This window comes from Psilocybe cubensis, chromosome 4 (assembly GCF_017499595.1).
Source record: "Psilocybe cubensis strain MGC-MH-2018 chromosome 4, whole genome shotgun sequence".
Taxonomy (NCBI): domain Eukaryota; kingdom Fungi; phylum Basidiomycota; class Agaricomycetes; order Agaricales; family Agrocybaceae; genus Psilocybe; species Psilocybe cubensis.
Window position 1 is genome coordinate 1,493,816 of NC_063002.1, and position 24,144 is coordinate 1,517,959.

The window sequence follows — 24,144 nt, forward strand, 5'->3', positions numbered from 1 at the left end:
CAGGCTAGGTGTGTGAATATGAATAAATATCAAGATATCGTTTCAGAAGATGCAGATTCAAGTATGTGTATCCCTCTTGTTGTTCGTTCGGTACTGGTACATGCAAAGGGGGTGTACAGAGGCACGTGGTGCTGGACGCGAGCTGTCTCGATTTGCTCATACTTACTTCCATTTTTATACTTCGGTATAGGTTTGATGTGAAAAATGTGATAGGATTTTGCAAATTTTGTAACTCATACTTTACATTATGTACAGATGGTGGGTATAAAACAGACTAATGAAAAACATGAAATCATTGGTATAAGAAAAAAAAATTCAATCAGTATCCAGAGGTCATCGAAGATTCCGTGTCGACCGATGGGTGCACCATGTAGAAGACTCGGACGTTGTCACCCTCCACTGGCGCCGATGAAAGCTGACTTTCGTCGGCAGAAAGCAGTGAATCTTGCGCATCTCCTTTTATCTCAAGCAAGTAGTTTTCCTAACCAATGCATCAGTATGGGGTGCTGTATGGTGAAGCATATATGTTTTACTTACCTTAACCAATCTTCGTAGAAGCTTGACGATAAGTTCCTTTTCATACTCTACTTGGTCGATGTCCTGCATTTCCTCCTCCTTCTGCTCGAGGTACCAATCTATGAGATCCTCGCGATCCAAACCATGGCCTGTTTTGGCTTCATGGTTAGATACATGCATGACGACCATGGTCTGCAGCTCGATGTATTTGTCGTGTGAAATGATCATACGCTTCTTGGGCGGGGCAGGGGCAGGGGTAGCCGCAGGGGGGTTGGATCCAGCTCGCGAGAATGATTCAGTGGGCAGAGGCGCAGCTTGACGGCCTCCAGTGTTTACTCTGATCGGAATAGAATTGCCATCTACAGTATCTGTTGTTGCATCGGCTATTAGTGGCACATCTTCACCGTTGTCGGTAAGGACTTGTCGTTCTCTGTTACGTTCACCCTCGAGCTCTTCCTCGTCAAAATCAATGGCATCATGCTCGACGTGGATGATGGACTGTCGTAGAAGGGAATATGCTTCGCGGACGAAGGCAGGAGTAATCTGGAAAGGGAAAAATGAGAATGAATCAACAATCCAATGAACTAGATATTACTTCTGAAGTACAGTTCGCCCTTGCAATGGCCTCGCTTAACCGAATCATACTTTCCAATTGACGGACAGTAATTCGATAAGAGTTGCGGCCAGCACCTGTTGAATCGTCTTGTCTTAGAATTCGATATTTCTCGACTAGAACGTTTGCCGCTTCTGGTGTCATCTAGGTACAAACGATGAGAAGGACAATCCATGATAGTTGCAATGACTTTACCTTTGGATTGAATGTCCTAGCATAACGTATATACCTCTGTAGTGTTTCCGTACTAAATTCTGGATTGATTGCCTCATCTTGGAATCGGTGAACATTTACAATATGTTTCGCAATATTGAGGTCGGTTTGGGGGTCGCATTCATCCAACACTACGAAGAAGAGATCAAACCGACTCATGATAGGAGCACTCATTTGAAGGTTGGCACGCAGTGTCTTTTTGCGGTCGTATCTACCACCGATAGGATTGGCAGCCGCTAGAATGGACGTTCGAGCGTTCAGCGTAGCGTGTATACCGGCCTTGGCAATGGAAATGGTTTGTTGTTCCATAGCTTCGTGAATTGCAACTTGGTCTGCAATATCCATCTTATCGAACTCATCAATGGCACAGATACCATTGTCTGCCAACATCAAAGCACCTGCTTCGATAGTAAAATCCCCTGTCTCCTCGTCTTTGACGACAGCAGCGGTCAAGCCAGCTGCTGATGAAGCCTTTCCCGAGGTGTATACAGCTCTTGGCAAAAAAGAGCAAATGTACCTGATTCAAGGGTTCAGTTCGTCATCAGTGTAATATGGAAACTCTTGAACTCACTTCAGAAATTGGGACTTTGAGGTTGAGGGATCTCCAACAATGCAGATATTGATGTCACCACGCAAATGCATACCTTCGGGTGTTTGTTTGTGGACTCCCCCCATGAGCTGAAGTAAAAGACCCTTCTTGACAATTTCGTGCCCGTATACCGTAGGTGCGATGCTTTCCACTAGGCGAGAATATATATGATCCGAGTCGATCATACTTTTCAGTTCCTCAAACTCAGGTTCAGTGAGGGATTGAATAAATGCTTGTCCACTTTCATCGCCAACTTCTTCTTCACCTCGAATGTTGGTACCAGCCTGGTAACAAGAACAATTATTCGGAAATTCCATCTGCGTCCATGATCGATACTCACCCGCCCATCCGCATCATGCACCATACATGCCAAAAATGCCGTTTTGTATTGTAGGTCTCGTACACCTAATGCCTTGAGACCCGTAACTCCGTTTCCCCCAACGCCACCCGTGGACGCGTTTCCTTTGCTGGCTTCGCGTTGCATTTGAGCTTTATTTCCACCCGGCAAACCAAGTTGACTGACATCGGGTACAACAATGAATGTTCCAGTGAATACACATTTATCACCAGCTTTTGCACGTTCAACCATTTCTGAACGTAGTATGACGTCCAAAGAACGAGGCATTGATCCAGTAGGGATTTCTGAGGGATTTTCTTGGATGCGAACCTTTTGCCAGTCCGTAAATTTGGAGGTGTCAATTTGTAGTTGCCACGCAGTACGATTTCCACATGTTGGATTTGGGCATAGAGAGGGCTGAAGACGAGAGCTGAGCATTATATGTGGCAAAGGATACAAGAAACCTACTTCAGTATACTTGAACTGTTGCTCGATGTCGTGAACAAGTCCGTTGCATATTTCACAGATGAAACTGCCAAAAAGAAGCTCCGGTCGTACTTCGCTAGTCCGGGTCACCGTCCCGCTAATGCTCATCAAGGTCCCAATCTTATCCGTCCTTAGCTCGCGAATTCCGGAAACGAGTGGAAGATGATAAAATGCGACGTTGAATTCTCGGGATTGGAGGTTCGCTGAGTCAGTTGTGGCGGCAGTGGGGTTGATCTTCAGGTATTCTGGCTCGTATTCCGTCACGAGATTGAGAAGGGCGCGTCGAATGTAAGGTAAAAATCTGTAGTATTGTCTTTGAATTGCATCTGCGAGAACATCATCCCTTTGAAGTATGTGACCAAAGTCAACGTAGAGCGTGGTCAATTCGTATTCACGCATTGTGTGAATTTGTTCGATGTATATCAGTTCCCCTTGTGCGTCAATTCCAGCACCGTCAGATCCTGGAGTAGCAGCCAGCGATATCTCTTCTGTGAATCTGGTATTGACGGGATCAGTTCGCTGCAAATGACGAAGGTGCATGTTTAACTACGTTTTTAGAAATGTTTCGAAGCTCTCAGCAAGGCTCTCCCCGACAGCATCCTTGACCATAGGAACATCACCATTCATTTGTCTGGGTCTTTTACGCCTCCTTCCTTGGGCGCCCTCTTCATTGTCTTCTTCTGCTTCATCAATTCTCATCGCTAAAGCATCAGCTATAGGTCGACGAGGCGAACCGCCATCGGCGGATGGGACCAGGTCGGGAGCACTGCTAGGAGGTAGAGAGGAAGGCATGGCGGATGGAGAAGATGGGGCATCGGAATCCATGGCTATATGGTCACTGACACGCTTGGACGATAAGGGTGCAATGAATGTGACGCGACGAAAAGAACTGGAAAATTGGATTCGCGCCTCTGTTTAGGGCCGGCACTTTCGTGTGCGTGACGCCATCTGGTCACTAAATTCCCTCGTTAATTACAGCTCGTCACTCATTTACACCTCACCTACCTATCTCCCTACTTCAACATGCGCGACCTTGACCCTTTAGATCCAGATTATGTACAAGATGTTCTTTCTAAACCTCCTTTTGTGACCATTCCTGGTGTCATAAATGTCAGGGATCTCGGAAATTATCCTTCAACTACAGAAAAGGGCCTCATTACAAGACCAGGATATCTCTTTCGCTCTGCAGAATTATCTGGCATCACAGAGGATGGTAAGTCTGATTATATGTACTACAGGCCATGATCACTCTCTTATAGTCAAGTAGGCAAAGTCAAATTGAGGGAACTTGGTGTAACAAAGGCTTTCGATCTTCGCTCTGACACAGAAATACGGAAATACAATACGCCATTACCTCAAATCGATGGGGTAGAAGTTGTGCACACCCCAGTATTTCAAACAGCGGACTACAGCCCGGAGATGATGGCCAAGTAAGTACGTGATGGATGCTTTCCAGTATTCATTCCCGCCCGGCTAACCCATGTGATTGCCTTCATAGGAGATATCAACTATACGCAAGTGGAAAGACCGAGGTGTGTCGCCTCAAAACATTAACGTCCTGTCCAAGCTGATATATAGGTTTTTAGGCATTTTTGGAGCTATATTCCCAAATCCTTGATAATGGAGGACGTGCCTTCGGGGCTATTCTGCGACATGTGCGAGACAGACCAAACGAAGGTTGCGTGTTCCACTGCACTGCTGGCAAGGATAGAACTGGCATTATGGCCGCCATTTTTCTCAAGGTATGTCGATACAGTCAAGTGTCATCTTATTAATTATTGATCGGCCTGGTAAAGCTGGCCGGCGTGGATAACGAATTGATCTCTCGCGATTACGCCCTCACGCGAGTGGGTAGGGAACCTGCAAGAGAGATGATTATGGCTAGGCTCTCGAAAGAGCCTCTTTTTGCCTCAAATAATGAAGCTGCCCTAAACATGTTTACCTGCCGGTGAGATCCCACCATTTTTTACAATTTCACATGCAAGTAACACTTGTGTAACAGTCATGAAACGATGCAAGCATTTCTCCAACACTTCGACGAAAAATATGGCGGAGCTGTAACGTATCTGAAAGAGTATGTTGGCTTCTCAGACGAAGACATAGTAACGATTAGGAGGAACATTCTGACTCCCGGTCTACCACGACTATGAACAGCTGGTTAACTTTCATACCTCATTTCATTGAAGCATGTATATTATCCCAATTATCCATATGCAAGGGTAAAGTATAGATCAGAATCAGAGGATAGGTCCACAAATCCACAAAACATGAGTACATAAAAAAGACGTAAAATAGTGATGCTACTTGCGATTCAATTCTAGCGGAGGGCGTCGCTGTTTCTGGGCAAGGGTCAATGCCGCAGCAGGGTTCAAATTGGGCGACAAATTAGGTACGTTATTTGAACCCATCAGGCTCGTCAACCCACCCGCCCCCCGAGACTTGGGATTTAGGGGGGAAAGTGCACCTGCTCTTGATGGCGCGGGTGGCATCGGAATGATATTCGGCATTGATACATCTCCTGTAACCCTTCTGCGCATTGGTGGCCGTGCGCCAGGGGAAGCAACTTTGCCGACCTTGTCCGGTGTTTCGCCAATCCTGTCTTCTGGGAACCCTGTTATCGGTGAATTGTCGTTTCCTAGAGCCTGCCTTCGCGCCTTTTCATGTCTAGCTTGCACTGTGCGGAAATGGAGAAGAAGATCTTGCCACTTAATTTCGTCTCGTCCGAGCTTTGAACGACCAGAGACGGAACCAGCATTGCTGATGGTAATTTTAGCACACATACTTTGAATCTAGTAGGATGGTCACTAACGACTTGGGAGCAATTTGCAAAAATCCTGCAGAGTTTACTGCGTTAAGTCGATTGCGTAGTGAAACGAAGGCTGAGCTTTGGGGCAATAACATGAGAATGCCATATAGACACTTGAAAAGGTGTGGGTATTTTTCTGGTTCCAGCAATTGTAAACGAATATCTGTGAATTTGTCAGCGACTATGAAAGAGGTTGTGTGCAACGCGTACATGTGAAGACAGGCGACTCGATTAGTTGGACAAGCTTATCGATCTGAACAAGCATGGGGACTGTGATTTCAAGATCGGCGCTATTATAATCTTAGTCGATAACAATAAAAGCTGGTTGAAATAACGTACAAAATATACAAGAGATTTGAAGCATGTTCATAGGCTTGAGCTAAAAGACACAAAGAGAACACCGACACTGCGTTGTGGCACCATGATCTGTAAAGTGTAGTGAATAGAGCTTGCCCGTCTTGCTATAAATGTCAAGAATATAAGGATTGTGGAGATTTTGAAGGCATAAACAACTTGCTCTTGTGTCAACACTTTTGAGTCGCTTTCTAAAATCTGCAAGTTCCGGTGATGTTATTAATATGATGTTTAACTTCTGCACGATGACGCTCGCAAATTCTAGATCCTGAAAAGATGATTAATCAATAAGAATTGAAAATGGATTAAGAAACTTGCATCTTCTTTCTCGATTATTTCAGCAAATGTGCGATATATCTTCTCCGTGTTAAGATTCAAACACAATTGACGAATAATAAGGCTTCCTCGGGTTTCCAGAAGGCTCCTATCAGTGCTGAAGAGTCCCAATAAATTCATCATGACTTTGAAGTAGCTCTCTTCTGAGCTCGATGAAATTTGAGCGAGCAATTGCAGGTCGTGCTTGATGACCTGTAAACACAATAGTTACAATTGGAATTTAGTTCTTCTTAGAATCAATACAAACCTCTTCAGAGCTATCTGATAGTATCTTCAGCAACGCTGGAAATGTCCCGTCGTCCATGGCCAAATTCTAGTGGTACATTAAAATCCATTGGGTGATGGGGACCAGTAACACAAACCTTTTTTGGAGTCTTCTGGTGCAGCATGATCATCCACTTCAGAGCCGCCACACGAGTCTCTTCAAATTCACTGAGGAACTGTACCGTGAGTTCATCGACAGTCTTCTGGTAGTCGAATGGATCGGCATCCTCTTGTACATGCACATTCACGGCATTACCGTTGACACCAGAGCTAGCAAAAGAAACTGGTGAATGTGGTCTACTACCAGCAGTCGGAAGGATTTCAGCAGGTTGGCCGGGCCGGGGTGTTAATGTAAGGTCGGCATTGCTGGGTCGTCCTCGTGTGGGAAGGTACGATGTATTAGAATCCAGAGTCAACTCGGGAGATGAAGTTTCTCTGGAATTCTGGGAACTTAATGTCGATTGCCGTGAATTTGTAGGATTGTTTGTCGATGTTGATGCTATTGGTACAGGCTCTGGTGATCTGGGAGTTCTGGTTGGCAGATTCGATTTCTCTGTAACAGGTGGTTTATGTGGCGGCGGATCTTGTGGCGATGGGAGCTTTTGAATAACGTTCTGGAGGAGTTTATTTGTGCGAATTGCAGCGGATTGAATCATAACAGCATGATGAGCAAGATTTGGGAGAATTGCAGTGAGCAACCGAGGTGTAAAAGGAATCATCACTTCGTGCGCAAAGGTAAGGAACTCTGCAAGCCATCTCAGAGCCGTAGACTGTTGAATTTCGTCGTCTACAAACTACTTGTTAGTCCTGGTGCCAATCGTCCAGTTAGCTTGGCTTACGATCATTTTCCAATTGCTCAAGAAGAATTTCAATGATAGCAGCATAGTCGACTCTGACTCCCTGACCAGGTATCCAGGCTAAAAGAAATCATTATCGCTATTCCGTTCGGTAAATGTAGTAAATCATCACCCACCTCCAATATCCCGATCATCCTCATCCGAATAATAATCCTCCCCACCCCCAAGATGGTTATTAGCTGAACGGTGCTCGTCGTTTTCCAGCATATATAATGCACGCTCAGCATTCTCGCGAGTAAGATCTGGTAGTTTCTCGCCGTCTACATCTGCTTTGCGTAAAGAATCGGTCGGAGCCTTCGACTTGGTCTGTTGATTAAGTTGACGTGAGACAATGGTAACGTCGCGAAGTTCGCGTAGGAAATCGGCAAGCAAGTTCTCAGTAGCAACTCTGACATCCTCAGTCGGGTCTGACAGGTATTTCCTATTGAGACAATAAGTACATTCTCGCACAATGGGGACAGGATATAGCTTACAGTAATCCATCCAGAAATTCCGGAAGATATGTTATGAGTTCCAGTTCAGGAACTGAGTCCAGAACACTGATCCAGGAGACAAGGTAACTTCTAGTGAACGGACTGACGACGTAAATTCGTTCACGTAGAAGTGGAATGAAGTGGGCCAGAGAGAATGCTTTCTTGATCTTGACATCCCCGGGAGAGCTATCAGGTAAAGGGACTAAGACCCCCGGCAGCTCTTCGCGTTCATCGCGTACTTTCTCAGTTTCAGGGTAGAGAGGAATGTAAACAGAGGCGGACTCTGCCACGATATCCTTCAGGAGTCGATCCAATAGTTCAGCGCCATTCTTGACAGACAGTTCTGAGTCGGCTGCAAGCTTTACGATAGCGAGTAAGTGTGCAGTGATAACCCGTGTTCTTGCGACGCACCTTGCTCAATGCATCGAAGATAGCATTGAAGTATACAAGAACCTCTCCTTTTGAAACCTTGGCGATGTTATACAAACATTCCGCGGAAAAGTATCTGATTCTGTTCTCGGGATCGACAAAACAATCCAGTAATGGGCCAACAAACTTCTCCATGTACGGAGCAATGTCTACGCCCAGTGCAATTGCGGTTCCAGCGAGACCGATCAGACCTCCGTTCCTAATGTGCAAAGGATTCGAGGCATTGTTGAACATCTCGACCAGCTGGTCGATAATTTGACTGATACGTTTCTGCTCCCCTTGCTGTGCACATTCTCGGATTTGCCTATGGGATGTGATTTAGTACGGACTGCAGGAAGATAGAGACATTACGTGCCGCTCAAGCTCGAGTGCTGCTGCTTTCCGCTTCTCGTAGATCTTGTCTATGAGCTGCCTCGCTATGGCGGTGTCTAGTGAAAACGTGAGCCTTTTCTCGGTTCAACAGACTACTGTGCATACCCATTACTGACGCGTCGAGAGAGTCAAGATGGATGTAGCATGGGCAATGGCTGTTGGAGCATCATGCTTCCGTGCCCGAATTTGGCTCTAACGCGACATGCCTACGAGGTGGCTGTGCTCATTGAACGTCCTTTCGGACCTTTCCCAACCTGAGTCTACCAGCTTATCGCCAACCAACATGGTCCTACCTACGGGACTCCTCCTAGTCGCTCCTTTCTCCCCGTATCTGTTCAACGGAAACCCATGTGTCTCTGATAACTTTTATGGAAATTACCGAGATGGTGAGGTCTTGTACAGCGTTATAGCCTTGTCTGCCTCGACCAGTTCAAGCTGCCTCGCGGACTATCGGTGGGCGTCACATATGACCTCTGCATTCTACAACGAGCGTCCAGAACCAGGAAACCAACTTGTTTGGCTAGAGAAAAATGCCATAGACGACAAGCTTCAGGTCAACGCAGCACACGACAGTGCCATTCTGGAAAACTTGTTGCTTTCTTTGGAAGCACCCCACACACATGAACATCAACAGCACCTTTCGCCCATAGACCACAGACGCCCACCATTCAAACTTCATTTCCGCACAACTCGAGCAGCTCTCGTCTCACTGGACGCAGAGAGAGCGAAATCTATCGATACTATGTTGCCTATCTACTGGAAGTCGACCCTACTTCCCACAGCCCCTGTGGACTATGTGCCCGTCCCTCGCGCCGCAGTCGAACCGGTGAAACAACTACTGGCAAACTTGAAATTTGACCCACTTGTTGCATCTGTTGTGAACAATATCTCTATTTCGCAAATCAAGAATGATATTCGTTTCTTGACCGGTGAAGATGAGAAGTCCGGCATCGTTTCTCGACACTCCTTTTCAGAGGGCGCGCTGACAGCGGCACACTGGTTGAAAGATCGCGTCGCGGAAACTGGCGCGAGCTGCAAACTCGTTCCATTTCTGTCTGGATTTGCGCCCAACGTTATTTGGTGAGTGTTCATCAAACTTAAGCAGCTACTAAGATAACCTGTAAACGTCAAGCCGATATACTGCCATCAAAGACACTAACGCTACTGTTCTTATAAGCGGACATTACGATAGCCGGGGGTCGTTTGGAAGCGTTCGTGCGCCTGGGGGTGACGATGATGGATCCGGTACCACTGGAGTCCTGTCTATTGCCAGGACGATCAAGCGTAAAGGTGTCAAATTCCATAGTAATGTGGAACTCGCGTTCTTTGCAGGAGAAGAACAAGGCTTGCTTGGATCGCGAGCATATGCCCGTAAGTACTAAAGATAGACATAATTTGTGAACTCTGTCAATTGAGTGCCCCAATCGCAGGTGAATTGCGGGCTGCTGGAACAAATTTAACATTGATGGTTCAAGCCGACATGACTGCATATAGAGCACCTGGCGAACCTCTCCAGCTTGGTCTTCCAGATCTGTCAGTCGCTGACCTTCAACTTAATCCTATCACACGCTGACCTCAATATTTTTACAGTATCGGGACCCCCGAAGTTACACAACTAGTTGCTAATATATCAGCCATTTACAGTCCCGAGCTTCAAGTCGGATTTACTCCCGTATGTTACAACCTCGGCTTATCGGACATACTGATTAATTCCGTTCATAAGGCCTGCTGCAGTGACCATCAGGTTAGTCTTTAACAACGTCGTTAAATATCTGCGTAACATGAACAACCATGTTTCCAGTCATTCCACGAGCAGGGCTTCCCTGCAACCCAAGTTTTCGAACGTGCTGGTCCAAGTAAGTCGCTGGGTATGTCTTATCAGGTTATATCAAGTTCATGTGTTCCTTTCAGTCGCGGATCCTATGTATCATAATAGTGGTAAGCTATTGGTATCTTTCATTATGAATTAAAAACGTCTTAGCCATCATTTAGGCGACTTGAGCAATAGAGAAGGCTATGACTTTGAGCAATTATACGCAATTGCTAAAGTTCAGGTCTGTGTTTCTTGTTGAGATCCATATGCCTTGTGGCTTACATCTACATGCAGTTCGCTACAATTCTTCATACTGCTGGATTTGAATTGTAGTCTATCCCTGTGAACCAGTTAAGTTGAGGCAAGCCTTTGTATCTCCACGAAATATTTTATTCGTGCTTTGTATTTTATTTCAACGACACATCGCAATTAACTTGATACCCAGTAACATCTAAGAAGATACGGCGGCATTGAAAATGGAGAGGTCATCGACAGTTTGTTTTCACTTGTTCGAATGAGCTAATCCTCTTTAAAGTGTTTGCTAATTTTCATGAACCGTTTGACCTTAGGTCTCGCTGCTTAGAACCCAGCGGCCTTTCGAATCGAATCCAACAGAATGTCATTGAAGTCACCTCCAGCTTCCCAAGTGGCGAAGCCTCGCAGATTAGCTTCCCGAATGAAGTTCCCTTTCGCGGCAAACGACTGGAATAGCAAAATCAAAATCCATCAGCTTGTGATCAAGATGGGACGAACCTGTGCGTTATCAAATGATACCATGATCTCGGTTGTTGAGTTGTATGCATATGGCTATAGTGAAATATTTAACATGCTTCACAATCGTATGCATCACGAGCACTGACCGTCTGACTACACGAATCAAATCTGAAGGCAATACCATCATTTGGTGTTCCATCAGCTTTCAGGTATCCTCCAGCGACCATACCCCAGAAGTCAACATCGCCTCCAGGCGCTTGGGCGTTCCCACATTCGTCTACACCAGCGCCATCATCCCAGGCATCACCTGATGGATGTGCGGTTGCATCGAATGAAGGATATGCTACAAGTTGAGTGTTGGATCCCTGTACGAATGCGTCCGCCTTGGAGACTTTGAAAGAGTGGCCGTATGCAGCAACTCCGAGCACTATCTGATGAAAGGGAATGCCTGCCTGGTTCCATCGCTGTACTGCAGAGACTGCTGATCCTTGTTGATTTGCTGGCGAAGCACAGGTGTCGTTCAACGGTGCATTAGGCCCGACAGATGAACTCCATGGACCCCAGATATCGTAGTTCATGATGGCTATATAATCCAGCACCTTTGCGAAACCGGAAACATCAGCAAGAGGGCTGCCGTTGGGCCCGAAGAACGGAACAGTGGCGACAGCTGCAGAAAGAATCAACGTGGACCCAAGACTGTCTTTGCGGAGCTCCTGTAAAAATGCAAGGAAGTTCGCAGTATCGTTGGGGTTGATGGCGTTGCAGCCTATTCCTTGGTTTGCTGGATATTCCCAACTAAAAGGCTGTAAATATTATCATCGCAAAAGCAGTAAACCTGCAAAACATACTCGAAATCGATTCCGTCCAGTTTGTATTTCTTCGCCAAATTCAGAACTGTTTTTACGAAAGCGGTCCGATTGTCTGCCGATCCAACATTAGTAGAAAATCCTGTTGAACCCGTCCAACCTCCGATAGACACCAATGCTTTTACACCCTATTGCTAGTGGTCAAAAATGCGTCAAAAACAGTGTGCTAAAAATTTACATTTTTGTGAGCTTCTGAAACGAATTGTGGAAGGAGGTCTGGGTTGGACCCGCTTAAATCAAGAAAATTGACGTCGGAAGTGGTTTCCCTGTATGTTTTGTCAATTTTAAGGCTCGGTAACAATTTCGATATAAGATATAAACGTACGCGAACGAATATGTCAGGTGGGTATACTTTGACCAACTCACAGCAGAGAGCGGAAAGCCCGGAGTTGAATCAGAATGCCATCCGGCGTACCAAGCTGAAGCGACTTTAGGTTCGCCATGGCTCGGACTCGTGTTAATAATGGCGTTCAGATTTAGCTGGCAAAAGGCATTTGGAAGAAAGAGAGGAAATAATCCCAGTGAAGCTATGACTGATGTTCTGTACATCATAAGCGCAAGGGATGTTCGGCGACGAAGAAACTGTTACGAGTCCTATTGGGAGAGGCTGACACGAAAAACCTACCACTTTATATTGTGGAGAATCTCTCCAGAAATAAACGATTCCATGTGGAACCAAGTTGCCCTGAGGAACTGATGACCAGGATCTCTGGACATGTACGGACAATCGAGAGTGGGTAGCAGGCGAATAATCCATGCTAAGAAGACTTCGATCACAGAATAGAACTTGACTGGTCACCCATCAACTGATACTTGCATCATATCGTCACCCTCGTCCTTCCCATCAGGAGATCCACCGACGTTTCACTATAATAGAAGTTGCTAATTACGGGCGTTGCTTGTTGCCCTAAATATGTTCTAAGGAGTTTTTGCGATCTCATTTCCGCATACTTAGTGTCTTCTCATATCGAGAATCCGACGCAATTTGCGCGCCTGACAACAGTGCTTCTAACAAAACTTCAAGGTTCAGGTGTCTCCAAAAATTGCTCCTTTCGAAGTTCATCGCAAGTTGTCCACTCCCAGGTATAATGTATACGACAAAATAGTTATTGTGCGGAATATCCTTGCCTTACAAGCTTTTATCATCCGCGGCTACAACTGCCTTGGCATCCCCTTTTTCTATGATAGCAACCTTGAGTTTCCTGGTAGACGCTTTGACAGGGTTGGGATCCTAAAATAATTTCTTCAATATTTAATCTCAGAAGCCGCTGGAAGAATTACCTCAAAGATTTCATTAAGTTCCTCTCTATTTGTCTCTACGTTAGGCATCATGGTTGCAATCATATACGTCGTCACGTACAGTGTTCGTCCTTTGGTTTCAACCGCACAAAACCAAATAACCAGGCATTCGAACAGATCCCAAACTATGTAGACAATGTAGTACTGCAGCACGATATGGATTGTTAAAAGTATAACATGCGATGGAACAATCTGAACCGTACTTTCCAGGTTATGTTGGCAAGGGCGATAGGACCAGCGTACGTATTGACAAAAGATGCACAGCTGACAGCGAGGGCGTAGCTGATATACTTCATCAATGCTCCGCTCTGCGAAAGAGAAAAGCGACTTACAGCGCCATGCCTTTTGCCCTGCAGTGATATGAGTGAGAAATTCACTGAGCCAGATTGAAAGAATGCGTACCGAGTGTTATAGTCCAGGCATTCGGCTGGGTATAACGCTTGAAGTGGGGTATAAGTTATGCTGTATATGAAACCAAACAAGACTTTTTCCGAATTTAGAACAGTTTTCCAGACAAATACCTTCGACTCACAGATGAATGCAATAGCTGCATTAGCCCCAGAGGGGTTGGCTCCGGTTGCGCCCCATTTCGCGGTGCAACCTATTTACCAGAACAAAAAATTCAGTTTCCTTCATCCAATCCGTAAGAAAACTTTACCTGTAACAACTGCTAACATTCCTGCACAGGCAAGTGTGCCCCAGAACCACATAGTCCGTCTCCCAACTGACAATAAACTTTTCAGCATTTGATAAATAGTCGAGGATACTACATACCCTTATCAGTTAGTGATGTTCCAATCACTGCACCGGAAGCCGAGACTAATGTGTTCGCAAAATTCAACGTCAACAACCTGTTTTGACTAGTAACGCCCGTATTTGCAAAGAGGATTGGTAGGAAATATCTTGGAAATACTATGAGTAAAAGAACAGTATTGATTTGATTGTAAGCAATACCCTAGACCATTTCCAGACCATTGCTGGCACATGAATGATGGTAAGCCTCAACAATGAAGACGGCCCAACACTATTTGAAGTCACGCACCCCAAAAAAGCCCATTAAAAGCATCATAAAAGTTCTATATCTGCTGTTACGGTTATTGAAGAGCTCTGAGTAATCCCACCTGACGTATAGTAAAGGCAATAAGTAGCGAACAAATATTGGCAAGATAAGTATTACCAGCGTTTGTCAGATGCATTTAATCTGACACCTTCTTCATATTCCTTCCACTCAAGAAGAACCAAAGGAGCATTTGGATCATCATTCCCATGATAACGGGCAAGGATTGCACGAGCCTCATCCTTTCTGCCTACAGAAATCAACCAACGTGGTGACTGAGAACGGATCAATTTAGTAAGGGATGAATCAAGACAAAATAGTTCAAGAAAGCAGTGAGGACCTCGGGGAGTAGAAATGAAAACACCAAGAGGATGGCTGCGGGGCCGGCCTGGATACCAAGTGGTATTCTCCATGAAGCAGCAGAATCTATTTTCCCAGTGGCAATGGTAATTCCAGCTGTTGCACTTTTATTCAATATTCTGGACCAAAGTAACCAAGTAAGAATTAAACCACGTACTGCACAATATCGAGCCCGAATAATAAAAGGCTAGAGGCAGTTGTGTTAACCCATCTCAAAATTACTTTGACGCGAAAGCATACTGTTGTACCTTCAACCTTGATATCAGCAACGATGGATGAAGCATATGGACAATTATACTTACAACCCAGTTAAGCGTCCTCTCCACTGAGGGGGAGACATTTCTACCACGTACGCTGGGGCTGCAGTAGTGCTGATAGCAACGCCAAAACCAAGCACAAAACGTCCACCAAGAAGATATGGAACATCTTTTGCCAGTGTTACAACAATCGCACCTGTGATAAAAATGTGTTAGCGTGGCTGCTGAGTTTAGAAGTTACGATTACTTGCCAATAATGATGATAAAACTTCCAAGTGCCTGCAGCACAGTCAAATCGCTTTCCAAATACTTTTCCCTTTAATACTTACCATTCCTCCTCGACGCCCAAAAGTATCTGTAACAGGTCCTGCTATCACAACGCCGGCGATACTACCGATGGAGTACTATTTGATTTTAGATGAGTAGGTGCAAGAAGAGTATCCTATAAAGGAATAACTCACGATTCCAAAAATAATAGCGGTTGTGGTTCCGACACCTCCACCCTCGCCCTCAATGCCAAAATAGTTTAGATATTGTCTGTGACCGAGATATAAATAATTGCTTAGACGCCGAGAAAATATACTTGCTTCATGGCATTCACGGCACTCATAACTATCCAACACATTGATCAAGGATTGATTGTGCATTGAATTCCTACACAACGCACCTGACCCATCAAAACCATTGGAAAGGGATCCCATAAAGGCTACAAGCATGATTGCGAATAGCTGAATTGATCGAAGGCTAGTTGCCTTTAACTGGGGCCCTGTAGCTAAAGCAGCTGCATAATCGGCGTTAGCAACTTGAAGGACTACAGTGTTTTGAGCTTCCTCCGGATTTTGAGAACGATGGAACTTCTCATTCTCTATCTCGTTATGAGAGAAATTCGGCGGAGAATTGACAGACATAGAGGAGGTGTTGCTGAGTCTCTATGGCATTAGATGGTTTTTATACCATTCGAGTAGAGGTAGCGCCCTAATTGAGTACATCACCCGCGCATATCGACATTCGGAAAATTAAACAACCAAACGGGAATATCTTCTCTGAGCCAAAGAAACCAAGCCCAAATTCGATAACTTAGGATGAACAGTCGATCGCCCAGCAATAATCCTGCAGACTATATGTTGCGCATTAACATGGCTCTAGAGAAACTGAGGGCATTTTCAAGCCCTGGCGGGGTGATGTCGGAAATTCCAGGGTAAAAATTGTTTTTCCGTGGGTATTATGTGGAGGTTATAGGAATAACTCTTCGTCTATATGGCCTGTATGCCATATGACAACTGGGTAAGCGACACGTTAAGGAAGGTCAAAAAAACCTATGAATGCAAGTTGGTTCTCGACTCACCTTTCGTGGCATAAAAAACTTGTCTGTCTCAGTCAACTCAAGAGTACGTAGCATTTGTTTCTGACAGACGTTGAATATTCGTCGAGATCTAATGCTGAGACTAACTCAGATGTCAGTGACCACTCGATTCAAGTTGTAGAGTACATGAAGGGACTGTGATACCCGTGTTTAAACCGACAGGTGTGCTTAGCAAATCACTTAACCAACTCTTCAGGGGCCATAAAACGCGGTCACGTCACAGCGACACGGTCACGCGATCTTAGTGGATGTCGAAAGGTTGCAAAACGTTGAGATTGAAATCTTCTTCCTTGATTTTGCTATGTCTGTTGTGGACTCAAATCCTTACTCAAAGCTGAAATTGTGGCTAGCTTCTCATGGAGGAGGGTTTCATCCTAATACCTGCTTTTGCGAAGGTATCCATCTATTCATTCATTTCTCATTGATTTCTTTGGCACAATTTGAAGAATCAATATCAATGTCATACCTATATCATGGAGAACGCTGTGCTTGCTAGGTGTCAGCTAACTTTGGCGCCTTTATGAATATAGATGATTCAGGATCGCACGTTATTGCAACTGCAGACTTGGGACAGGATTCTGTTATCGTCGAGTGTCCCTTTCAACTTATAATCACCAAAGAATCCGCAAAAAAGGCTGTCTTGAACATTCTGCACGGAGACGTCCCTAACATTGCTTACGAAACTTGGACGGAACGACAGTGGATATGTACTTATATTGCACTTCATTGGATCTTGGGTTCATCAGAGAAGAGGTAAGAACGCCTCTTTATCTCTCTTCGGCTTTCGCTAAATATTCGTTTTTGACCTTAGATTACTTCATTTTGAATATCTAAACACGCTCCCTACTCCCGGCCAATTGAAAACGCCACTTCATTTTTCTCCATCAGAACTAGACCTTTTTAAAGGAACAAATCTGTATAGTGCAACTCTGGATCGCCAACGCGAATGGAACGAAGAATGGAGTAGTTGTCGCTCCATTGTCAGCCAAGCTAACGCAGAAACTGGAGCATGCTTTGAATGGTTCGCTTGGTTCGAATTAATCTGCCACTGTACATTGAACGCTATTTAGGGAACTGTATCTCAGAGCCGCAACGTACCTATCCTCCAGAGCTTTCCCCTCGTCTTTACTCGCCGAGACGCCTTCACTCGTGAGCACTCCGTTCACTGGACCTATTCTTATACCTGGCGTGGACGCATTAAACCACAAACGCGGAGAACCAGTATCCTGGCTTGTCAATCATACATCGGATAGCACTACCCAATCCAAGATATCACTTGTACTTCACTCATCCGCAGTCAGTGGTCAGGAATTGTTCAACAACTACGGACCGAAGCCGAACTCAGAGCTTATCTTGGGATACGGCTTCTCCACTCCTCGCAATCCGGACGATACCATGGTATTGAAGATTGGTGGAATTGGCGGACAGAAATGGGAAATTGGTCGCTCTGGAGAACGCGTTGACGGCTTGTGGACAGAAATTCTCAACACTATTGTTGAGGCTGAGGATAACAAGCCAACCTACGAAGATATATTGGATGCGTCGGGTATGTTGCAAGAAATGGTACAAACTCTGATAGAGCGGCTGCCAGAAGACCGCATTCCGGAAGATAGTGAAGTCCGCCCGGAGGTTGCTACAATGTTCCTTGATTACCTGGAAGGTCTGTTTTGTTCTCAAGGCATACCATGTTGAACATTAAATTGAGTTTCATTAGGTCAGCGGGACATCTTACGATCCCTTATGACGTTTGCAACACAACGAGAACATGACGCAGTTGAGATAGCACGTCAGCAAGGCATTGACCTAGTATTGGAAGATTAAGGGCTGAGCGCTGAATCTCAAATTCGAGTTGAGTTACTCTTACGGCACTCCATTGAAACAGGCTGCAAAAAGTTATGCAAATTACAAGTATACAATCGATCTGGTCACAATCCAACCCATGTAAATGACTTTTCAAGTTCAACTTCGCCCTCTAGTCGGATATCTACTAACGACGCTCCTACATGGATACCAAAGACGCCTTGCTCCGCGATCCAGTGCATATTTTCATGCTCGTAGAAACTTAAAGCTACCCGGTTAAGAGCCACTTTCACCAACTTGACTTCCCCGGCTTTCAAAGTAACCTTGGCAAAGCTCTGGAGCTCTTTTGGGGCTCGAGGAAGAGAGGACTTTGCATCTGAAACGTAAACCTGTGCTGACTCTTTGCCATCCATGTTGCTGATGTTTTTGATTCTGAAGGACACCGAAAAATCTCCTGCTGGTGATATCTTCGATATCTGGAGATCTGAGTACTCATATTGAGAGTAAGAGAGGCCATATCCGAATGGGAAAAGAGGCTCGATCTTCTTGATTTGATAGCCTCGATAACCGACAAAAATTCCCTGCCACAATGAGATCCGTAAACAATATACCAGCGAAGGATGATCTCAGCTACCTCATTATAATACACTTTGCCTCGTTCTTGCACCTTGCTTCCAAAAGAAGGGTAGGAAGGGTTATCCTCCAGCCGTTTCCTGTATAAAATGCCAGCATGGGTCTGTAGCATCAGAAGGCTATAAGGAAATAGCACTCACGGGAATGTTAAAGGAAGCTTTCCGGAAGGATTGACTTTGCCAAACAGAACATCCGCCAAACCATTGCCAAGTTCGTTTCCTCCGTAGAAGGCTTGCACCAGTGTTGAAGCTTCATCTATCCATGGCATTTCAACCGGAGTTCCCGATTGGTTCACCACGATAGTGTTAGGATTAGCCCGCAATACCTCAAACACCAGCTCATTGGTCAACCCAGGCAATCTGAATAAGAATTAGAGCAATGTACAGTCTAGTGGATTAGACGCCTACGCCATATCTGAACGGTCGTGCCCCTCACTTTCCCAACTACATACAGTAAAGAAAAGGATTAGCATATATTGTGGCTATTTGAGTCGATTGCCTTCACTCACTCATGGTTCAGTCCAATGACCAGAATAGCCACTGTAGAGCAAAGAAAGTTCAGAGAGAGACAACAAAGATAAATGAGCAAATCCGTACCATCAGACAGTTTAGCAAGCTGAACAGCATCCTGTATGGCGGTTCTTCCATCTACCTTTCGAATCCCACCAAGGCGAATACCACCCCAGCATACGTACGGTGTGCCCCGGGCGGCAAATTCGGTATTGGATATCCTGATTTCCAGGTCGTACTCTTGTCCAGCTTTCAGCCCCTCGACCACGACACGGACATCCTCAGTGCCTAATCCAAAGAACGCTTCACCTCTGGAAGGCTTTGTACTCAAGTCGATAACCAATTTGCCATTCATGAAAAGATTCCCACGTCCAGCTATGTTCATGCCAATCTCCCAATCTCCGCTTTCATCAGGTACAAACTTGGTTGAATACTGTGCAAAGTTGTATCAATTCGTTGCAGCAACCAATTTACACTGACACAACGTACGCGAGACCAGCAAATTAAATTGACTTTAGTTTCATCCTAAAAAAGAGTTAATGGAGTCAGCAGTCGACATTTATACATTATAAAAACTTTCACAATTCCATCCATCAAGAAGCAATTTGTCCCGAGTGTAGGGGTGCTCCATGCTGCAGGTGGCAGAGGACTACCGAAATCGGGAGAGGTTGCGAGAAAATCAGTAGAGGGGGCCTCATTCCAAAATTCAATACATGCCCCCCTTTGCTCAGTCGACCGGTGAATATACGGGTCTAGCAGTGGGAGGTATTTATGTGATGTCGCCCCTACGGTATATTTCACCTCTGCATTAATCTCTTTGGCTGCGGCAATGATTCCTTCCAATGGGGAGACCGTGTACGTTGACAAGAGTCTGGCAGAACCTCCACCGGATGTTACAGCGTGTTTGGCATTGGGACCAATAACAGCGATCTTTTTGTGCTGATCACGTAGCGGGAGAATGGCCTTATCGTTTTTTAGCAAAACAATTGCATCCGCTGCAGCTGTTCGAAGTAATCCCCTCAGCTCTGGTGTATCGATGTATTCCTCTGGGCCATTGAAAGGGATTCCTGATTCATGACCTCGTTTGACGAGTTCTAGTACCTTGACGTTGTGACAAGTAAGCATGATGGCAAGCCTGAATTGTCGATAATTACTTTGGTGACTCGCTCGTCAACGTCGCGCAATGAAACCTTCTGTGCAATAATAGCTCTTTCCAAGGCCTTGCCTCGCATGACCGACGGTCCTCTGAGATACCCAAGTCTGTTAAAGCTATATATTTCGCAGAGAGAATCAAACTGACGGCATTTCAAGATCCAATCCTGCTTTAATACTTCCTGTTGTGCTATAAACACCAATCCAGTCGCTCATGATAAGACCTAGACTCTTCAGGTCAGCGTTATGAGTAGGTTATGCTCGATTTCAAACCTTTAAATCCCCATTCCTAAAATATTATGTACCGTATAAGAACACCATCAAGGACTGCTCGGATAAACAGGGGCATGACCTTTCGAAGTATATCATTAAGTAATCTTTTGTTCTCAGAGACGTGTAATCCGTTTACTCGGTTGTAACTAATGTTCAGGTTAAATGTATCCCATAGTCGTGTAAGTTGCGCTGGATCAAACTCACGCAGACATTACAGCCCAGGGATTGGCATTCTTGATCGCAATTTGAAAGGGTTTCAAATAAATTTCCCGCAGTGCTCTTTCACTGAGTTCGCCTACAAGAATAAGAGCTTGACAGGATGCTGGAAGAGGATGAAACATACTACTGATTGAAAACCTATATACACTAAAAGTGTCAGAGTGATCATTTGTATACGCCGATATAGTGAAACCTTTCGAATTCTTGGTCATTGGCCACGAAGTGTTTAATTGTTGCGCTGACACCCTTGGATTGAAGTCCGTTGATGTATGCCGCTGCGATTGTCCCACTCAGTACAGGATCTTCGGAGAAAGATTCAAAGCCACGACCACCCAGTGGCGATCGCTGAATGTTGACAGTTGGTGCAAGTAAAACATGGGTGCCTAGCCATCAATTAGACGCCAGTAAGGAGGAAGCGTCGAAGGCTAACTTTTGGCGCGGCACTCATCTCCAAGGGCCTCTCCAATCTTTCGAGCTAAATCGATATCGAATGAAGAGCCAAGGCCAGTGGAAGAAGGAAAGCAACTGGCTGGAACGCCATTAAAAACTGGGTTCATAGGAATTAAAGTGTTGAAGTAAGAGTGTGGAACAGAGCATACATCGAGTCCCTCGCACTCCGTTGGGACCTTGGTCGAAAGTGAATAGAGGGTTGCTGTTCCTTGGAGAGAAAGCGTACCATCACTCAGTCGCAAAGAAGGAACACCGGCGTCTGGTATAGGTTCTGTGTGCCACCATCCCTGAAGAGAAATAGTCATCTTAGTACTGCATGACGCATATAGCGCGACCGCAAATGATTATTACAAGCCCAGTGAGAAGCTTTATCTTCTGAGATAGGGTGAGCTTTGCCAAAGTGGCTGGAACATCAAAATCAGCGGTTATAGACATGAATCACTACAGCAGCTCGGAGATGGGCACTAAAAGCCCAAGAACTGAGGCAATATCGGATCAGTGTGGGAGCAGGAACGGTATCTTTGCTGAGTGCTGCTCACCGCGGGCACGTGCAGCGATGTGGGGTTCGGACCGCGGGGCCGCTGAAGGAGTGGATTTGCATCTTTCCTCATCCACCGTCGCTGCCGCCAATCCACCCAGACACTACGCTTTTCAGGCACGCAATTTACATTTATAGAGTGCAACAATCGTCTGTAAATTTCTTCCACCGCCATGGCGTTGACTATCACTTTGAAGTGCGTCGTTTTATGAATGTGAACCCCAGCTTGTGTGATTCCGAACCCGGCATTATTAGAGCCCGTGGAAAGAGGCGAATAATTGAGAGTCCTTCCCCTGAACTGGCCTCTTTGTCGTCTGGCTCGGAACCTCCTCACCCGACAAAGAGAGGTGTGCTTGTTGCAGTCTCATTTACACAGTGCACTCATTGTAAAACACAAAAACAGCTCGACGCGCAGAAACTAGGCCATGTCCCGTCTGCAATGAGCAGATCCCGCTGCGGCTGCTCCCTATGCATGCCCAGCTAGAGTCAGAGAGGGTCGAAGAGGTCGTCAAGAGAGTGGGCTCGTTGGATGTGGCATATGAAGACCTGGTGGATGAGTGCGTTCGTCGTATGAATATCTACCAACTTTGGTTGCATCAACTAACCTTTGTTCTTAGGCCAGGGCCAAGTTCGCGAGCTCGTCGGTCCGCTATCAAGGCCCGTAAATCAATGACCACAACCCGCACCCACGACTCTTTGGATGAATCGACCAGAACGATTCAAAGTGTGAAACGCCGTCGAAAGCGGCGCAATGCCAAGCTGAAGGACATGTTAAAAGAAGAGGAAGAGGGACACAGCTCCAGAACATCGTGGCTTCGACGCTTTACAGGGGAAGAAATCAACTGTCCTGTCTGCAATGCAGTCGTCAGAGGCGATCAGGACGTGATTGACGCGCATGTTGATGCATGTCTAGCTCACGAGAGCTCGAGATTGGAAGAAGCACGTCAACGGGAAGCTTTGCATCAGAGTGCGCTGGATGAGGAGAACTGGAATAACCCAGACGACAACGGAGGATATGTGGGAGACATACGAGGTAAGTTTGTTATCATGTATTCATTGCCAACCAATTTACCAAAACTATCTAACAAGGCGCTGGATTCTATAGACGTGCGGACGACGAATGCGTGGACGAAGATATAGACATAGATGGAGACGATCAAGCTGTCTTTGGCGAAGTACAATTTACAGAGAGTGATATCGTTCCAGTGCAACGACCTCAAGAAGACATTGACGAAGATGTTGATATTGAAATTGAAGCCACTGACGATGTTGAGCCTCTTGCAAGTGTACAGACGTCGTCGCAACGTCAAATACCTGGACAAACAGACGAAACTGCTTCGCCTCGCTTGGATGTTACTGGCATGACTGAATTAACTAAATCCGAGCTCGCCGTTCTATCTGCTCGACAACGCAGAGATAAAGCCGCTTTGGTCGTAGCTCTAGAAAACAAGATAAGGCTAATGGTCAGTCATACTATCACTTTGGCCCTGTCATTCTCTGAACTCCAAAATCCTTCGCGCAGGAATCCACCGCTTCACCGCCGGGTGCTCTGCTATGCAGAATTTGTATAGACCCTTATACAGAGCCAACTGTTTCAACGGGTTGTTGGCATACGTGTTGTAAAGAATGTTGGTTAAGATGTCTTGGGTCAACGAAACTTTGTCCTATATGTAAACGGATCACAAGCGCATCAGACTTGCGCAGAATATACCTTTAAAGCTTCCTAGCTATAATACGGTTTTCAGTGTTTTGTCTTCAATGTAATCTGCGCACTTGATTAGTTTCACGAACTGATGCGGAATAGGAATACTGAAAATGGGCTCATATCTGGCCTCGTCGAGTCGTCACAGTCACCGACTCTGGTAAACCAGTAACAGAACGCGGTTACAACACAGAGACCACAACAAAGGCTCAAGTAGCTGAGGGTGACTCAGGGTGCAAATATGCGCACCACCACGACATATGTAATCGTTGCTCTGGTACAGTAAAAGGATGCAGGGCTCACCATAGACCACGCAAAAGCAACTATTCACCCATTCATACTAGTCCGCACGCATAAAAATTCGATTAATGAAGTGGCTTAATTCGCCTTTTGAATTACGGGATAACATAAGTTTACAAGGCGCAAGGGCATCTATGCAAGAGGGCTAATCAACCTGCGGAGAAAGGTTAGTCAAAGGTTCAACATGTAGTGTA

At 45.5% G+C, this 24,144-nt stretch overlaps 9 protein-coding genes across 9 annotated transcripts; 4 read left to right on the forward strand and 5 right to left on the reverse strand.

Annotated features, from left to right (window-relative positions):
* Nucleotides 1-319: 319 nt before the first annotated feature.
* Nucleotides 320-3,579, reverse strand: JR316_0004611 (DNA replication licensing factor mcm6; the record flags this gene model as incomplete). The annotated part of the gene is made up of 8 exons (XM_047890375.1): nt 320-481; nt 538-1,059; nt 1,112-1,273; nt 1,325-1,859; nt 1,914-2,215; nt 2,272-2,685; nt 2,737-3,250; nt 3,305-3,579. 8 exons carry the CDS (start codon nt 3,577-3,579, stop codon nt 320-322), a joined length of 2,886 nt encoding a protein of 961 aa, XP_047750136.1.
* A 198-nt stretch (nt 3,580-3,777) lies between these two features.
* On the forward strand, nt 3,778-4,904 carry JR316_0004612 (Triple specificity protein phosphatase PtpB; the record flags this gene model as incomplete). The annotated part of the gene is made up of 6 exons (XM_047890376.1): nt 3,778-3,967; nt 4,022-4,184; nt 4,253-4,286; nt 4,341-4,496; nt 4,551-4,702; nt 4,757-4,904. 6 exons carry the CDS (start codon nt 3,778-3,780, stop codon nt 4,902-4,904), a joined length of 843 nt encoding a protein of 280 aa, XP_047750137.1.
* A 150-nt stretch (nt 4,905-5,054) lies between these two features.
* JR316_0004613 (Protein VAC14-like protein) lies at nt 5,055-8,754 on the reverse strand (the record flags this gene model as incomplete). Its single annotated transcript, XM_047890377.1, has 14 exons — nt 5,055-5,511; nt 5,564-5,723; nt 5,771-5,850; nt 5,900-6,021; nt 6,078-6,175; nt 6,229-6,442; nt 6,498-6,563; nt 6,613-7,301; nt 7,354-7,431; nt 7,488-7,792; nt 7,845-8,203; nt 8,256-8,577; nt 8,629-8,701; nt 8,751-8,754. The coding sequence occupies 14 exons, from the start codon at nt 8,752-8,754 to the stop codon at nt 5,055-5,057; spliced, it is 3,027 nt and encodes a 1,008-aa protein (XP_047750138.1).
* Nucleotides 8,755-8,847: 93 nt separating this feature from the next.
* JR316_0004614 (putative leucine aminopeptidase) lies at nt 8,848-10,791 on the forward strand (the record flags this gene model as incomplete). Its single annotated transcript, XM_047890378.1, has 9 exons — nt 8,848-9,725; nt 9,823-10,016; nt 10,076-10,178; nt 10,236-10,317; nt 10,369-10,389; nt 10,447-10,501; nt 10,557-10,583; nt 10,638-10,699; nt 10,753-10,791. The coding sequence occupies 9 exons, from the start codon at nt 8,848-8,850 to the stop codon at nt 10,789-10,791; spliced, it is 1,461 nt and encodes a 486-aa protein (XP_047750139.1).
* A 246-nt stretch (nt 10,792-11,037) lies between these two features.
* Nucleotides 11,038-12,481, reverse strand: JR316_0004615 (Chitinase A1; the record flags this gene model as incomplete). The annotated part of the gene is made up of 6 exons (XM_047890379.1): nt 11,038-11,160; nt 11,212-11,265; nt 11,319-11,967; nt 12,021-12,166; nt 12,217-12,304; nt 12,405-12,481. The coding sequence occupies 6 exons, from the start codon at nt 12,479-12,481 to the stop codon at nt 11,038-11,040; spliced, it is 1,137 nt and encodes a 378-aa protein (XP_047750140.1).
* A 686-nt stretch (nt 12,482-13,167) lies between these two features.
* Nucleotides 13,168-15,919, reverse strand: JR316_0004616 (Lactose permease; the record flags this gene model as incomplete). Its single annotated transcript, XM_047890380.1, has 20 exons — nt 13,168-13,269; nt 13,320-13,344; nt 13,399-13,481; nt 13,541-13,619; nt 13,670-13,687; nt 13,740-13,821; nt 13,870-13,938; nt 13,996-14,061; nt 14,112-14,239; nt 14,292-14,314; nt 14,380-14,458; nt 14,515-14,669; nt 14,735-14,850; nt 14,912-14,941; nt 14,995-15,002; nt 15,057-15,207; nt 15,337-15,415; nt 15,473-15,520; nt 15,595-15,623; nt 15,679-15,919. 20 exons carry the CDS (start codon nt 15,917-15,919, stop codon nt 13,168-13,170), a joined length of 1,611 nt encoding a protein of 536 aa, XP_047750141.1.
* A 975-nt stretch (nt 15,920-16,894) lies between these two features.
* Nucleotides 16,895-18,195, forward strand: JR316_0004617 (Ribosomal lysine N-methyltransferase set10; the record flags this gene model as incomplete). The annotated part of the gene is made up of 4 exons (XM_047890381.1): nt 16,895-17,127; nt 17,186-17,395; nt 17,445-18,034; nt 18,089-18,195. 4 exons carry the CDS (start codon nt 16,895-16,897, stop codon nt 18,193-18,195), a joined length of 1,140 nt encoding a protein of 379 aa, XP_047750142.1.
* Nucleotides 18,196-18,299: 104 nt separating this feature from the next.
* JR316_0004618 (putative beta-glucosidase I) lies at nt 18,300-20,441 on the reverse strand (the record flags this gene model as incomplete). The annotated part of the gene is made up of 7 exons (XM_047890382.1): nt 18,300-18,755; nt 18,809-18,887; nt 18,948-19,166; nt 19,215-19,250; nt 19,316-19,346; nt 19,404-19,749; nt 19,893-20,441. The coding sequence occupies 7 exons, from the start codon at nt 20,439-20,441 to the stop codon at nt 18,300-18,302; spliced, it is 1,716 nt and encodes a 571-aa protein (XP_047750143.1).
* A 1,680-nt stretch (nt 20,442-22,121) lies between these two features.
* JR316_0004619 (uncharacterized protein) lies at nt 22,122-23,519 on the forward strand (the record flags this gene model as incomplete). Its single annotated transcript, XM_047890383.1, has 5 exons — nt 22,122-22,144; nt 22,204-22,295; nt 22,352-22,505; nt 22,566-22,981; nt 23,038-23,519. 5 exons carry the CDS (start codon nt 22,122-22,124, stop codon nt 23,517-23,519), a joined length of 1,167 nt encoding a protein of 388 aa, XP_047750144.1.
* Between the last annotated feature and the right edge of the window lie 625 nt (nt 23,520-24,144).